Source organism: Triplophysa rosa, linkage group LG10 (assembly GCF_024868665.1).
Source record: "Triplophysa rosa linkage group LG10, Trosa_1v2, whole genome shotgun sequence".
NCBI lineage: Eukaryota > Metazoa > Chordata > Actinopteri > Cypriniformes > Nemacheilidae > Triplophysa > Triplophysa rosa.
Window position 1 is genome coordinate 2,671,446 of NC_079899.1, and position 15,988 is coordinate 2,687,433.

The following is a 15,988-nucleotide window of genomic DNA, read 5'->3' on the forward strand; positions in this document are numbered from 1 at the left end:
TACTGCAGAACATTTCTCTTTTTTAGACTGTCATAAAAAAAGACGAACATATAGGTCGTTTTTACAAGCAAAAAAAATCTGTCAATGGGGTAAGAAAAATAATCTTGAATTAAGGTTGACCTTTTTCTTAGTCACTCAATTCAAGATTATTTTTCTTAGCCCGTTGGCAGATTTTTTTGCTTGTTTTAAGCACAAATTCACTGAAATTTCATATTTTTTGACTAAAAACAAGACTTAATTTCTTAGGTCAGTTTGGTCATCAAGAAAATGCTTCTTGATTCAAGAATGTTTAGACATTTTTACTGGAAAACAAGAAGAAAAGACTAAGTAAGAAAGTCATTTTTTGCAGTGTATGTCTTAAATCAAAACCAACCAACTGTAGTTTGATTGGTATCAAACATGATTTAATTTTTTTTTAAATGGAGTTATTTCATTTTGGAACCAAACTCTTTATGTGTTGAACCCGGAAGTTCACAGGACGTGAAGATTTATTGCAGACAGTGCCCAAATTAGCGTAATTTCCTCATAAAAAACGATCGTTTGACCACAATCGGTACACTTGGAATATTTGTATGTTTTGAAAAACTATTGTGACTGTTATATTTTCTGTATTTTATGTTAAATAATAAATAAATGTGCAATACTATTTATAATGACGGTAGACAAAAGATTCTCCTGCTGCCGGTAGAGGCACTAATTCAGTGAATGGTCCAGTGCGTCGTAAATCTGAGAAAAGTGACAACTTTTCTTGTCGTATGGGTTGGAGGACAGGTTGCTTTTTTATATCATGGACAGGACTTTGTAAGAACGCTTTCTGTTAGCTGTGCAATGGTTGGGTTCGTCTATATTTTACCCAACTATAAATTGAAACAACCCAGCACTCTTTAGAGTAGTTTCAAGCATTTTAAACCTGTTCTTAATTCAAGGTGTGATGTAATGATTTTACCACCCCATCAAACATATTAAGTTTATTTTAGGGAAGCACAAGCGTACGTATTGAAAGGCAGCCTGCCCAATGACAGAGAGGATGTCCTGGGCACTGTTTGCATAGTCTGATCAGTTGATTGTTAGTACAAAGGTTTGGCCTCTGCAATGATGCGACTCCATTCAAATAAAGCTATTTACTCTTGGATCATGTTCCATTCCCCATTACTGCCAAGAAGCAACCGAAGCTCAACAAATAGCCCATTTTACTTTGAAGAAAACACTTATAATGACACCAGCAAAGCTCTACAGGCAACTATTGTGTAGTGAATTATGGAACAAACAGTAAATTTGAAAAAGAGCAAACGATAAAAGCAAACAACATGTTTACTGTACAGTGCCCTTTACCAAACTTGTTATGATTCATTGTAAGAAAAAAAATTAAGTTACAGAAAATAATAGGAAGCATAATTATCATAATGATATAATTCTGGTAAACATTTCTAAATTTTGCTTTTTAAATGCACTTTATTATATAGGACACAAGACATTTAAAGGCATCTCTCATAGCATGCTTTCTCGTAATAACAAATTGTTTACTATTGCGACCTGTAAAGAACTTTCAAAATGAAATTAAGGCACACCTTCAGCTATCAGACCTTGACCATGTGACTGTGCATGTAAAGTAAAAACCCAGTGACATGGAGTTTGGACCAGAGGAACTCGGCTTATAAGAGGATACGGCCGTTTCTCCACGGCTGACCACGCTCGATGCTCTTCAAAGACTCGCTGAATCATTTGTGTGGAACGGTTTACAGGACTACCACATGCATTCGCTTTTCTGAAGCTCTGTGTCTATACTGCAAGAGAGCGACATGACAAAACTCTCATCAAAATCAATGAAGATTTGGAGCTTTGTTGACTTTGTTAATGGGGCGTTCTGCTTTGAAGCGAAATCACAGGAGAAAACACACTTACTTTGCAATAATATGCAAATGATTTTTGGAAGGGGGGTATATACAGCCGCAACAAAAACATTTTTCAATGTTGAAATCATCATTTCTAGATGTATTGTGGCCATTCCAGTCCAGTGTCTATTGAATTTCAACAAATCCAAACCTGGGGAGTGACATAAAGTCATCCAACAACAATGTGAAAGACTGACAGCATGAAAAGACACATGGAAACTGTGAGAAGTTATCAGATAAAAGAATAATTGTTGAACTAAATACATGTAGAAACATGACTGTTGTATTGCTTAAAAGTGAATATGAACTTGTTTTCTTTGCAGTATTTGAGATCTGAAAAAAAATACAGAGCAACTTTTCAGTTATTTTCACCTTTTTCTCCAGTTTTCATTTTCTGCAAATAAATGAAAATAGAAACAATTTCTTTATTTTGAAGTTTGGTAAAAACTATTGTTAGTTGTTCACAGAATGAAGAAAAAGATCATTTTACCTAAACACATGCTTATAAACTTTAAACCAGAAAAACTCTAAAATGGTCTCTTATTTTTTTCTGCGGCTGCATATCGCCAAAATAACTGCTTTTTATGCCCCCTCAAGTTAGATTAAACTATTAAAATAGGTGCATAGTTCAATATAGAGAATACAATAAACTTGGTTAAGGTATTCATTTTTAAAACGGCAAACAAACAAACATTGAGTCTCTAATGCTCTAATGCTAGCTTTCAAAACCATCACCGGCTTCTCACCCTCACGTATGCCACCTCTCAATAAGTGATGGCTAACTTTAGCCATCTTTATTTTCCATCCTGTTAGACTTCCTGATAATTTTTGCACCTCTGTGTAAATATTTAAGCTATGATAAGTGACAGTGTCTGAGCTTGACCAGAAATAACATATTTGCAACTGTATAACATACTGGAAACCAGCAATGACATATATTGTACATTGTCCTTTCTCAGAGCAAAACCTGATGAGGCTGGACTGAACTTTTGCACGAGAGAAATGATTATGAAGTTGTCTGAGGAAATCAGGTGAAAAGTGAGGTGTAGGAAAATGTAAGAATGATTTGCTCTGTCATCCTGTCAGACTATACAGGAGTGGCATTCTGTCAAAATATGATTAATGCGTCGCAGTCTTTGTTGTGTTATGCGTTGCAGACTAAATGGTGGCAGCGTTCCTTCTGAGCTCCATTGTGTTTGTGGTGTATCACGACTGTCTGTCAGGTCCCGTTGGAAACTTTTCTGCATGCTTCACCTGTGTGAGACGTAGCTTCCTCTACAACTCGGCAGAAATTGATCATTCGTCTTTGTGCAGGGCTTACATTTACATCACGCATTAATCTCTTGCTAGTTTACCTACTTTATCTGTCGTCGCTAGTGCCGAGCTACGCACCATTGCAGTTAGTATTGTCTCAATGTCTTTCACAAAACCAGACGCTGCTTAAAAAAACCCACCTCGTACTTGCCTCTAAATCCTGTTCATGCAGCTGAACATGTCTGAATTTAGTTTTAGATCACAAACTTAAAATACACAAAGTCTATATGTGCTTTTCAATACAAGCTTCCTGCATTTAAAGTTCCCCATGTGCTGATGGTAAATTTGGTCACAGTGGGCTATATAAAAATTGGAATCAAAGTCAAACATCATATTTGATGTAAATTATGTCAAAACTCATCTTTTTATATTGAAATAAACAAACGACGAAATATTTTTTTTATCATTTTTCATCACCAGATTCGATTTGGGCTCATGAGTTTTAGTATGAAAAACAACTTAAATCGTGGTTTGTTCATTCTACAAAAAATCACATATATATATATTTTTTTCAAATCATATAGTTGACTTCTATACTCAATGTTCATGTCCTTTTGGGAGCTTGAAAGTTTTTTTTTTCTTTTTTCTGAATGCTTTTTCTGTTCTGCAGATGAAAAACTTTTCTGTGAGTTTGTCAAAGAAAGGGAGTAAGTAAATGACTATACAGCTATATTTGAAAGCGAAAAAAGGTTTTTCGGATTATAAAAAGTAAGAAAGAAATGGTTCTTATATGGCATTCCCGTGAAGGAACCTTTTGAGCACCTTTATTTTTAAGAGTATATAGCAGTTAAACATTAAAACAAACTTGGACCAAAAAACAGCAGCCCTGATCTTGAATTCGTCCCATTTGAACCGTACAATAACATACGATTTTTAGAAAGAAATGAATAATGAAGCCCCACCCCTAACTCCGCCCCTTAACCTTCGCCTCTTAAAAATAAAGGTGCTCAAAAGGTTCTTCACAGCAATGCCATAGAACCATTTTTGGCTCCACAAAGAACCATTCAGTCAAAGGTTCTTTAAAGAACCATCTCTTTCTTACCTTGTTATAATCTGAAGAACCTTTTTACGCCTCAAAGAACCTTTTGTGCAACAGAAAGGTTCTTTATGGAACCATTTAAAGGTTCTTTTGAGCACCTTTATTTTTAAGAGTGTAACCATCAGTGGCATGAAAGCAGATTGCAGTAAAATGTCTAAATGAGATCGTACAAATCCATATGAATCAGCCACCTTGTAAAATAATTGCTGTGAGGTTAGATTAGATCATTTAGGATTTGTCCACATGAACACGTCATGCTCATTTCAGATTCTTTAGTATTGGTTATTACATAATGTTCAAACATCTGGCCCACTCTTTTAATATTTTGATCTTTAATTTTTAAAGCTTGCATGTTTGCTAGCAGATAGTGGGAAACTACAATAGGATTGTTGTAGTTGAAGGTCAATGTTTTGCTTTGTCATCACCGTATCACTGAGAAAATCATTCTGAACGACAAATATCCAAATACCACGTGACTACGGTTCATTCCCCATTTCTACTGCATTACTCATGTCTCCACATATTTGAATAAAACAGACACAAAACCAACAGACAGCACAGTGGCTAACCACAAGAACATATTTCTGAAGAAAGTCATTATCACCTCATAAGATCTGGTGCCAAAAAATTAACGTGACATTGCCGCACAGCTCGATGGTAATTGCAAAAATGCGCGGGATGGCATGAAGCACGCATAACATTTTTCTGCTCTTAAAATAAATCACAGATGGGCATTTTGGCAGATGATTAATTCTCTAGTCCTTGAAAATGATGGGGAATGAGGATCATCTCATTCCAAGATATGTTAACCACACGTATAGAGTCACTGCATCAGAAGCCACTGACTGAGACTTCAATGTATTTTTCCTTCTCAGCATATTTATTTATGTGTTTATTTTTAACCAAAAATCTGCATTTTACCCGAAAGCATGAAACATGTAGATGCATGCTTTACAAGGTCACTCAATGACACGCAGAAATTGAATACAATGACCTTGATTTCTGCATTGATAATTGAATGTGCTCTGATATTTACCCAGATCAAGTCACAATTACAGACAAAATACCAATGAACACACAGTTTCTATTTATACATTTGAAGACTATAGCTTTTTTAACATAGTAATCCTAGTAAATTACAGTAAAATTACCAGGATGGCAGATTTACCAACATGCAAGGTATGAATTTATATCCCTATGCAGTTCATATTTCTTTGATGTCTTCATTTTTGTGAGAAATGTTAATATTCATGCAATTGCCCTTGACCCATTGACATTGTATGACTTCAAACTTCCGTATACAGCGTGGTGTAGACGCATCATTGGCGTCAGAATGTTAGGATTGGCCTAAAGCAAACCTCTAATGCTTATGTTCTCAAATCCTCTTCTCTGTTCACACATAGCACCATACCAGTAATTTACTGCTAATTTTCACAATTTACATACCAGAAAATTGTCAGTAATCATTTAAAGTTTTTTTAATGTTATGATACACAATGTCATCACACATGATTGCTTACCGTAGGAAACACTATGGGTTTGAGGTTGGGTTGTACAGTTGCCTTGCCCTTTTTATTAAGGCAAATAAAGCCTGACAAATTCATTCTGCAAGTAAGATTACTTTGTGTGAAGCATGCCTCATTCATAACAACTTTCACAGGACATGCATGAAGTTAAAAAAATCTAGGAAATTCAGGACTGTTGCTACTGTCCCGCAAAGATCACACAGAGCCATGGCCAATCCTGAAAGAGGTGACGAAATACATCAAAGATAACAGCAAAAGATATCTGGAAAACTTTACAAAACTGTAAATCTTTTGTGTGCCCACTATGAGGAAAACACTGCACAAGAATGATGAATGACGTCAAAGGAAACTTATGGCTGTCTAACAAAAACACTGTGGTTCATCTCAGGTGTGCCCAAGACCACCTGGGTGTCCCACAAAGCTTCTAAGAACAAGTTCTGTGGAAAGATGATAGAAACATTGCTAGAGAACAATACATTTAAAAGTGAATTATGCTATTTTACAGGAAAATGTCAGTACAGCATGACCTCTCCATCTTAAGAGACAGGGTAACACAACAAAACAATGAGCCAAAGCACACAGGTCAAGTGTTTAGGAATGTCCAAGATGACCTCAACTCAATTGAGATGCAATGGTATGATTTGAAGAGGACTCTATGATCAAGACAACCTAAAAATACTGCTGAATTAAAACACATTTGTGGGGAGGAATTTATCCTCAACGTTGTGTAAACGTTATTCATACATCCAGGAAACGTTTCACGGAGGCTATGAGGATCTGCAAGTAATTTCATGTATAGTTCCGGTACAACAATTAAAGACAAACATTAATGGCATTTTTTTCTTTGCAGGCCTATTGGATTTGACCCAATTAATTGTTATTAACAAGTTATTACAACTTTTTAAATAGTAGTAAGCGTTAAGATATTTATTTTGGTTTCGTTTCAGCTCCATTTTATAGAAAGTTGTCTGTTGCAGGCTAACAGCAACGGATGCTTGACCTGAGACAGCACATCACCTGAATGTGCTGAGCCAGTAGATCAGACAAGAATATTAAAAGATGTTATAATGTGAAGCCACCGCATCACTTCCAGCGGCTTGTTAGAAGCACAAGATGGGCACTTGTCTCTACAGAGCCAGTCCTATCTTTCCTTTACACAATAGAGACAGTGACAAATTACTCGCTCTCGGGATCGCGGCACTGATGTCCCGTTTGGACTCGGTACAGGCATACCTCTCACTATTGTTTGACTTAACAGATGAGTTTTGTTTTACCGCTGTGAGTATCTGTTTAAGCTTGTAGCTCCAAGATTGCCTTTAAGAGAAAAAAACGTTCCGCACCTTAGAGATGTACAGTGCATTTAAAGCATTTTTTGTGTTTTTTAGTCTAAGCTCTCCTGCAGAATTTCTTATTTGTACGAAAGCCAATGGAAGGAGGCATGTGTGGATTAAAGTCAATGATTTCTTCTGAGCTAAGAGATTAAGCCTTTCAAGAGGCGAAGAGAACATTTAACATGTTTTGAAAATGTTACCTTTTGGCCATTGACAGGCATTATGTACTTTTCTTTATAACATTTGATTTGCTCTTATCCTGTAGAAAAAAAGTTGAATATAATGTTAATCTTTTGTCCAACTGCGGGGATAACATTGTGGATCCATTTTTTAACACTTTAAAATCTAGGAAAACAATAATTATAATAAATATGCCTTTAAGATAAACACCCATTTAATGTAAGAATTAAGAACATGTGAACATTGTGAACTTGCTCCAAGGGCACTGCAATTTTGTAGGTTGTGAGAGGATGATGGGAAAGTATCTAATGCTACAAAGTAATTAAACCTGAAAATAATAAATGATAAACCTCAACACCAATTAAATCTTAAATACTCACACACAAATATCAGCGTTCTAAACCATTAGCATCTCCCCACAATCCCAGTTTAAAGGTGCTATAGATAGTAGTAGGCAGAAATGGTTCACTATGGAGATGTGACTTTTTTAAAAGTCATGTAGTAAGTGAATTGTGAGAAAGTGAATCTTGCAGAAGTTTGCTCTTTTGTCAAGCACTCTTATTACACTGAGGATAAGCCATGTGCTGTTAAAAGGTTTTATCTCAACAGAGGGCACAGGACACAGTTTTTTAATGCAAGATTACCTTTCTGGCACGGAAATATAAGAAAATGTTTCTTATGTGCAGCTTGATATTATTGATATGATCTACATTTAGGATTTTTAAAATGTATTCATTAAAATGTTTTGAAAATAAAGCTGCTCACCTTTTAATTTAATGCATCTTGCTATTTGCTATTAGTTTTGCTTATACTGTATTATTCAAGTGTTGAATAAATTCCCTTTAATGTGTTTGGCTGTAGTACTCAGAATATCCTTATTACTTGTGCGTTATTATTTTATTTAAAGTCCATATATTTCCCTTTCCAATCACCTTCTTGGTGTAATCTGCAAAAATAAATGGTTGACAATTGCAGACGGAGGTTTAATCAACTCCTTCAATCTCCAAAGAGTGTTTTATTAAAAAAAACGTATTGAAAACAGTAAACTACAACGTAAATGTACCATAGGGGCCACTTTGACACTTTATAATGCAGATGGATCATTCATTATGATTGTTGTTTACACAGACAATCAAATCACATATATAGCCCAATGGTTTATGATCAAGAGCAAGAATATATGGGCTACACCTTGGTCTATCAGCATGGCACAAAACATAAAAAAGTACACATGAAGAATTCATTAGCAAAAACAGGACATTTCGGTTTTTAAACATTTTCAAAAATCATGTTTTTATTGTGCATTCCAAGTACACAAAAATGAAGGTGCTTAAAAGGTTCTTCACAGCCATGCCATAAAAGAACATTTTTGGTTCCACAAAGAACCATTCAGACAAAGTTTCTTTAAAGAACCATCTCTTTCTTACATTTTTATAATCTAAAGTACCTTTTTTGTCACAAAGAACCTTTTTTGAAACAGAAAGGTTCTTCAGATGTTAAAGGTTTTTTATGGAACCAAAATAATCTTCTATGGCATCAAAGAACGTTTTGAAGCACCTTTTTTAAGAGTGTAATATCAATCAAACTGCAGCTGGGTTGTTTTGATTAAGTAATAAAAAAATACAGCTAACACAACAGAAATATGATAAAACAATAAAAAAGTTGATTTCTGAAAGTGTTTAACAACCGAGTTATCTGCTTTTGCAAATTAACTCTTCACATGTTCTTTTTTGTCATATGGTTCCATTAAAAATGTAACCTTAATCTGTCTTTTTCTAAAACGAAAAAGAGGTTCTACAGACTCAAAAAGGCAAGAATCTACAAGATTTGTTCGGGAACGAAGTTTTTATATTAGGCTACTTAAAGTGTGCATAGTGCAAAATCCTTAGGAATCCACGCCGTCAATGCAGGTTAAAATGCCGAGTGTCTTCACGGTGAATTTATTTTTACAAAAATAATCTCTGTCTAATAAATTACACATGGATATTTTTAAAGGAACATTTTACATACTTAGCTGAACATTTTATGCTGCTTATTTAATACATTTAATTCACGAATTCCACTTACGCAATAAAAACGTACTCAAACTGCAGGAGTGAGCTGAATGTCAGACTGCAGAATATGTTTGTATAAAGTTGCCCTCAACTGCTGATCTAGAGTCAGCGTTTCCTTTCTCTGTAGGTTATGGATTAAGAGACGGTAACGTGGTCTTGTAGCAGCAGTTACCCGCTGCGTTTCCCTGGAGCAGGCAAAACGCTGTTACATCATATTCAAAGTCAAAGAGAAGACTGAGCTTGTGTTACCCTAATATACCCTACATATCTAACGAATAATATACCAATGGGTCTGCATTTATTCATATTCAAAATAATCTCTCGTTTGGTGCATTATTTCATTATAATTAGCTATAAACAAATAATCAACACAAACTTTAAAAAAAAGATTAACAATTTATCAACACAAACGCCCAAACTGAATATAATAAATATCTAAATTCCCTTTTAATGTTAAAAAATCACAAAGACGATTTAACATTGCCTTTTGTGAAAGTTAAACATAATTAATAAGTGACCCAGATCACTACTTGCTTCATTTGGCCAACAATTTTGCCGCCAAACGGTTTTGGTTTTACACTGTAGCTGTTGTGAAAAACCAGAAAATCCACATTTTTACAGGCTTGGTTGAGTTTGTCCAATGTTGGACGTCAAGTTATTGTCTAATTTTACGCCATAAATATTAACACATCTCACTGTTGACTCCATGTTTTAATATGTTCGAAATACACTATTAAAAAGCATCGGAGATCATTTGTGCACAAAATATAATTTAAAACCTGGCCTTTACAAGATCTTTCTCAGTTATTAATGCTGTAGCGCAATATAATTTGTAACACTCATTCGGTTGTCCCAAAACAATACTATTCTGAATTAGGACATTTTTATGAATTTTTAGAAAACTGTGGTTATAGATGTGACGGTTCAGTGAAGGTTCAGTGAAAATTGGTCGTTGTCATTAATAAATTTGGCAACTGAAATTAAACAAGCACGCAGTATAGCCTAGTTATAAATATTTATAAATATTTGCTTATGTTTAAGTCACATTCGTGTTTGTTGTTTTTAATTTGATTGTTTTTAATAGGTCTACTTTGTTGTTTCGACTGGCTATACAATCTGTTTCTCTTTCTGACAACGATGTGCAAAAGATAATGTCCAAAACAATCAAATGTTTTAAATCGAAAACATGCTTTATATAGTCGTCATTGGATTTAAAAGTTTTTAAACGAGATTTTTTAAACATTAACTAAATAGCGCAGAAATATAGGCTCAAACAAATATATTCACCATGCCAAATTCAAAATTAAACTTTTCCACTGGTTTTAATTTTGCAGATAACGAGGTAGAATAATGTATGGTACAATAATATTAGGACCTATGTGTAAGTTACTTAGTGTAACCTGTTTATTTTGGCATTGTATGTCATAATAGAAATTTTCTAAATTAAATTCAAACGAAAGTAGGCTAAATATAAGGAATTAGCCTATACCTCGAAATAGCTTCGTACGTAGTATTATCATCACTCATGATCATTTATTATTATTACTATTATTATTATTCTAAATGTAATAACAATAATTATAAGAAGATGAATAAATACGTAGGCTAAATTTGCTAGATATTATCAGAACGAACGACTAAGGGCAAATATAATATCTCGATTATCAAACTTTAATCATTTTACACAAATGACAAATTCTAGACAAACGGTTTGCTTACGCGTTTTCAATCGAACAGTCAGTGTAACCCGAAGATATGTTATATAATCAGCATTTATGCATTCATGCTAAACTCGGCATTTTCCATGTTTGCACAAGTTGGCAAACAACGAACCAATATACATGCCATCAAAAACGCTCCAAAATGATTGTAAAACTGTTTAAAGGAACTCGTCCAATCGCGATATCCCGATAAATTGATAATCGCATGTGTTATATATATTTGATATTGGAGCTGGGTGGCACTGGTCCAGCATCAACACAGATAGCATCACTGGAGGCGCCAAATGCGGCCAAGCACCATTACGCCAGTAGAGAACATAACAATGGTCCTATCGCTCTGTGCACAGCAGTCCGCTGAACCTTCACTTTCAACAAGAAAAAAAAATTATATAGGGCCTACATTTTTGAAGCTTGTTTTATAGTGGTTTATAAGAATTGTCACTCTAAAAAAAAAAACAGAGAAAACAATAAAATTTGTGAAAATTGGCTCACATGCAAACAACAATATAATGACTTAAAAGCTGTTTATTTTCTGCAATTTCTTTATTTAGCTTATTTACACAGGAATTTATAAAAAAATATATAACTAAAGCTTTCTTCATATGTACATTAACAAAGAATGTCTTGGTTCACATGAGTTTGTGTAATGGTATCCATATAATGCGTTTTATTCTCTTAATATGTATTGGATGAAGACGTGCACCAATGAATAAAATGACAAATTAAATTTTTGCATCTACGTTTTTATAAATAGCATAGAGAAAAATCTTTGGACATAATGGTTAAACAGCCAACCACCAAATAACGCTGTCTGGACACAAAGTCGTAGTTACAGTAAAGAACAAAGTACATTCGTTTTGGATTTACAGAAACCGTACACTGCTCGATCAGAAGAACAGTTTGAACTTACAGTTTGTGTTGTTGAAATGCGCTTTATTCTATACTGTTGTGTGCTGTTATGACGATGAGGTAGAAAGGCTGAGTGCATGTATGCTGCTCAGGGCCTCGTGCTGCTGCTTGCTTATGGGACTGGGGGGCTTTCTGTCTCCTGCGGTGGACAAACACGAAGGCAAATTTAGAGAGCACAAGCTGCATTGCATTCAGAGAATTTTCAGAGAATCGCACATTGTCCTATTGTTTCTAAACTGCGTAACTGCGTAACTTGCGTAATGGGACAAATTCTTTATAAAGGATCCGCTGTTACGTTTCCAGTTTAACTAGTGTCATGACTCATGAAAATTCCGAAGCAAAGGCATTACTTCGATTGATTCCCGCAACACAGTTGCTAGAGCAACGTAAATGTTGTTGGTTCGACACCCAGCCCAGGCAACACACATAGACTGATAAAATCTGCCAAATGCATAAATGTAAATAAATAAAAAATAGCTCAAAATGTGGTTTACTTATATGTCTGTTATAAAATTCAATTGTATATTAGCTTAGGTAGTATTATTAATCGACATTTAAAGTGCATTTATATAGGGATGTAAATGAGTCTAATAATTTTATATAATTTGTTGCAGTATTAAATGAGTTCATACAGCAAAGCTTTTAAAGGTCAAGCAACCCTTCATGACCAAATCTGACACAAAACTCTATTTGCATGACTTATACTAGACTATATGCCGGATTCCTCGCTGCAGCTAATGCATAAAGCATTGCAAAATATCAGGCTAACAATCAGTCAAGATGCATTAGAAAACAAAGCATTATTAGCAAAAATTATTAACGAGAATTCAAATCACAACTGCGCATACCATCTCGCACTGCATGTTTGAACGCCATAGAAGAGTGGATGTCACTTGGGTGCATCGTCACTCCAGCGCCCGGGTGGGAGAGGCTCGAGCCCTGGGCCTGCCAGTGATGCCCTGAGCTCACATAACTGCCCGCTGGGCCGCTGTACACACCGTACTGATTGGAGGGAGAGTATGCGCACGCCGGGACATAACTGGATAAAGAGGACGAAGGCTAAAAGAAAATAAACATGCACATTACCAGACACACACACCAAAGAAAAAAGTAGCAGAGAGAAATTTAATATCGAAAAGAAAAACAAACATCACACTTACATCACTTTATAGCCACACTGCATAAATGTAAATATAATTATGACAATATTACCAAAAACGTGCACCAAATATATGCTTCTTAAATAAGTACACTTTGTTCATTACGCAGTATTCATTTCTGTAATTACACTGTAAAATAATCAATAATAGCAAAAGATAATATATATAATAAAACGTTTATAGTGCCGAAAGTACCTGAGGGTATTTAATGTCTGCTTCAATAGCTGATTTGTCTATGCCATTGACTCCATGAGCAGAGGGAAATGCCGCTCTATTGACGCTACTCCAGTCCTCCATCTTTGGTGCGTACCCTTCAGCGCAAGCAATAGCTGAAAAATTAAGTTCAGCTGAATTTAACCTTTAGCATTGCACCCAACAAGAACACCCGAAGCTGCAAAAATATGACGCATTGAAAACATAACATTTTTAACGTGTAAATATTTCCTCTTTTAATTTAACGATTTTAATGGCATTTATTTTAATCCATTTTATTTTAATGGCATTTAAAAAAGTAAAAAACACACAGGGCAAAATTGCGCAAGACATCATGCATCCAAAATGCGTAATACATTTATTTAAAACGTATTTTAGATACATAAACTGTGTTCATGATTAATTAATCAAGCTGGATGTGTTCAAAATGTAAGCAAAATACGTTCATTTCCAATTAATACAAAAATGATGATTGTTCGATCAAATGTATAAAAAACATTACATTAAACAGTCAGCAATGTTTTATAAAACGCGAATTATGAAATATCAAATTATTGGCAGGCTTTTTAATAGAAGCAAAATACTGTTCTTCAGCTTGACACGAGGCCTACTCGATGTTATATGGAAAAATATTTTGCTGCACCACAGTAACGCATCATACAACCTTCATGACTCAGTTTTCTAAATTCCAGATAAGACTCTTTAATCCTAACAACAGATTATGTATTTAAAACGTATTTTCCATGCATTATGTTATTACAGAGGCCTCAGCGGCTCCCTTTGTTTATGCGCCACAAATCAAGCCATTGAGGCCTATGTCATCATTTCGTGAGCTGTTCAAAACACAAACCTAATAAATCTCACCTGTAGGATCCATGAAAGCCCGAATACCAAGTATATTGCTGACCGTGTGCGGTGAAGGCCAGCCACGGGAAATGCTTACATGGCCACCCGTGACAGGCACACCGGCCGTATTGCTCATTTTGGTCCCGGAAGGAGACATTGCATTGGGGTAAGAATATGGGTAAATGTGGTTATAAGAAAGGCTGGACTGCGGAGAGGCTTGTTTTCCATTCTCATACTGGTTAGGCTGAGAGAGATTTCCGATCTTGTTCCTTAATATCCGACTGATGGAGCTGACCGACGGCACGTTGTACTTGTCACATACTCCATCCCCGAGAAGACGGTCCCGGATCTCCCACGCGAAAATACCGGGGTCTGATTGTTTGTATTCCCGTATGTTTTTGACTACATTCGGCGTCGTGACTCGTGGTTTGCTGCCACCGATCGCGCCGGGCAAAATGGACCCTGTTTCGTTGTATCTCGCCAGGATTTTACTCACACACCCGTGGGAGACCCGGAGCTGTCTGCTTATGTCACAGGGTCGTATCCCGAGCTGGGCCAATTCCACGATTCGTAATCTTATGGCGTTTGGCAAAGGACGTCCATTGACGAAAACTCCCCCCAACTGGTTCACCTCCCCGTAGGTTTGCTCTAAAATAAAGACATGTCATTTCACTTATGGAAAATCAACGTGGTGAGCGTTAAGGCATTCCATGCCAAAACTTGAATGTAAACAACAGGGCGATTAACTTTTTTCTTTTAAGTATCCTATATGCCAGACAAACAGTAACGATCATTGGGCTTGCAATCGATGTTTTTTTCTGCACAACAGAACACGCATATGCAATGCTACTTTATTTAAGTTATTTGCATGCTAAAAGTTCAAAGGAATTATGCACTACAAAGCTTTTTAGAGTTATTTCTGGCTTTATTGACCTCTCTGCCAATGAAGCATGCAAATGTGAAGGAGAACTCACCCATTTGCTTTTCTTTCGAACTGTTTCCCTTCAATGGCCGAACGCTGTAAGCATGTAGAAAAGTAGATTTAAAAGTTTCGAAAACTCCCCTGTATTGCCGACGCGAAACCCCTACGTGCAAAACGTCAAAACAGTCCAATGCAGAATGGGATACGAGAGATCCTCTCCAGTTAAAGAAGGATTTGTCTGATCCCGCAAGCTGAAATTTGCTGGAGTTAATTTGACGCGTCCTCCACATCAATCTAACTGGTTACGCGGAGAGAAATGGGCTGATCTCATTGGTCAAGGAGACTTCGAATGAGCGTGTGTGCGCATCTGTGCCATCCAGCATGAGCAATTTTACCCATTTCACTAAACTTTTCTCAAGGAAGCGCATATACGCGTTTAACCTTGACACATTCCCAAATGAAATATAGGCTATGATTAAAAAAGCCAAAGCAATAAATGGACTAATACGTTTAAAACAAAATAAATGCTGCTGATAGTATGTGTTACACTTACATGTAAATGTAAATGTGATAGTGAGGTACAGATTATGTACGTTTAAAACACATGCTCGGCAAATCATGCATAAAAGATTGATATTTAAGTTGGTCAACAATAATTGAAGGTGTGCGCATTAGTGACTTATTGATGTAGCCACGCGTCGCTAATAAACCATTTATTTTTGTTTTCTTTCTTTATATTTTAATTGAATTCACTATCACAAAACTGGCAGCTGAAAACATACAATTTGTACTACTTCAAATGATCTTTTCTTCATGCATAAATTGGGAGTGTATTTGTAAAAGAGTCTATTATTATTTGATTTGCATTTTTGAGTAAAATA

General features: G+C 35.6%; 1 protein-coding gene across 1 annotated transcript; it reads right to left on the reverse strand.

The window, feature by feature from the left end:
* Positions 1-11,594: 11,594 nt before the first annotated feature.
* Positions 11,595-15,384, reverse strand: pax1a (paired box 1a). The gene is made up of 5 exons (XM_057344290.1): positions 15,160-15,384; positions 14,204-14,833; positions 13,322-13,455; positions 12,815-13,025; positions 11,595-12,105 (listed from the first exon to the last, which is right to left on the reverse strand). The coding sequence occupies exons 1-5, from the start codon at positions 15,161-15,163 to the stop codon at positions 12,014-12,016; spliced, it is 1,071 nt and encodes a 356-aa protein (XP_057200273.1). The 5' UTR covers positions 15,164-15,384; the 3' UTR covers positions 11,595-12,013.
* Between the last annotated feature and the right edge of the window lie 604 nt (positions 15,385-15,988).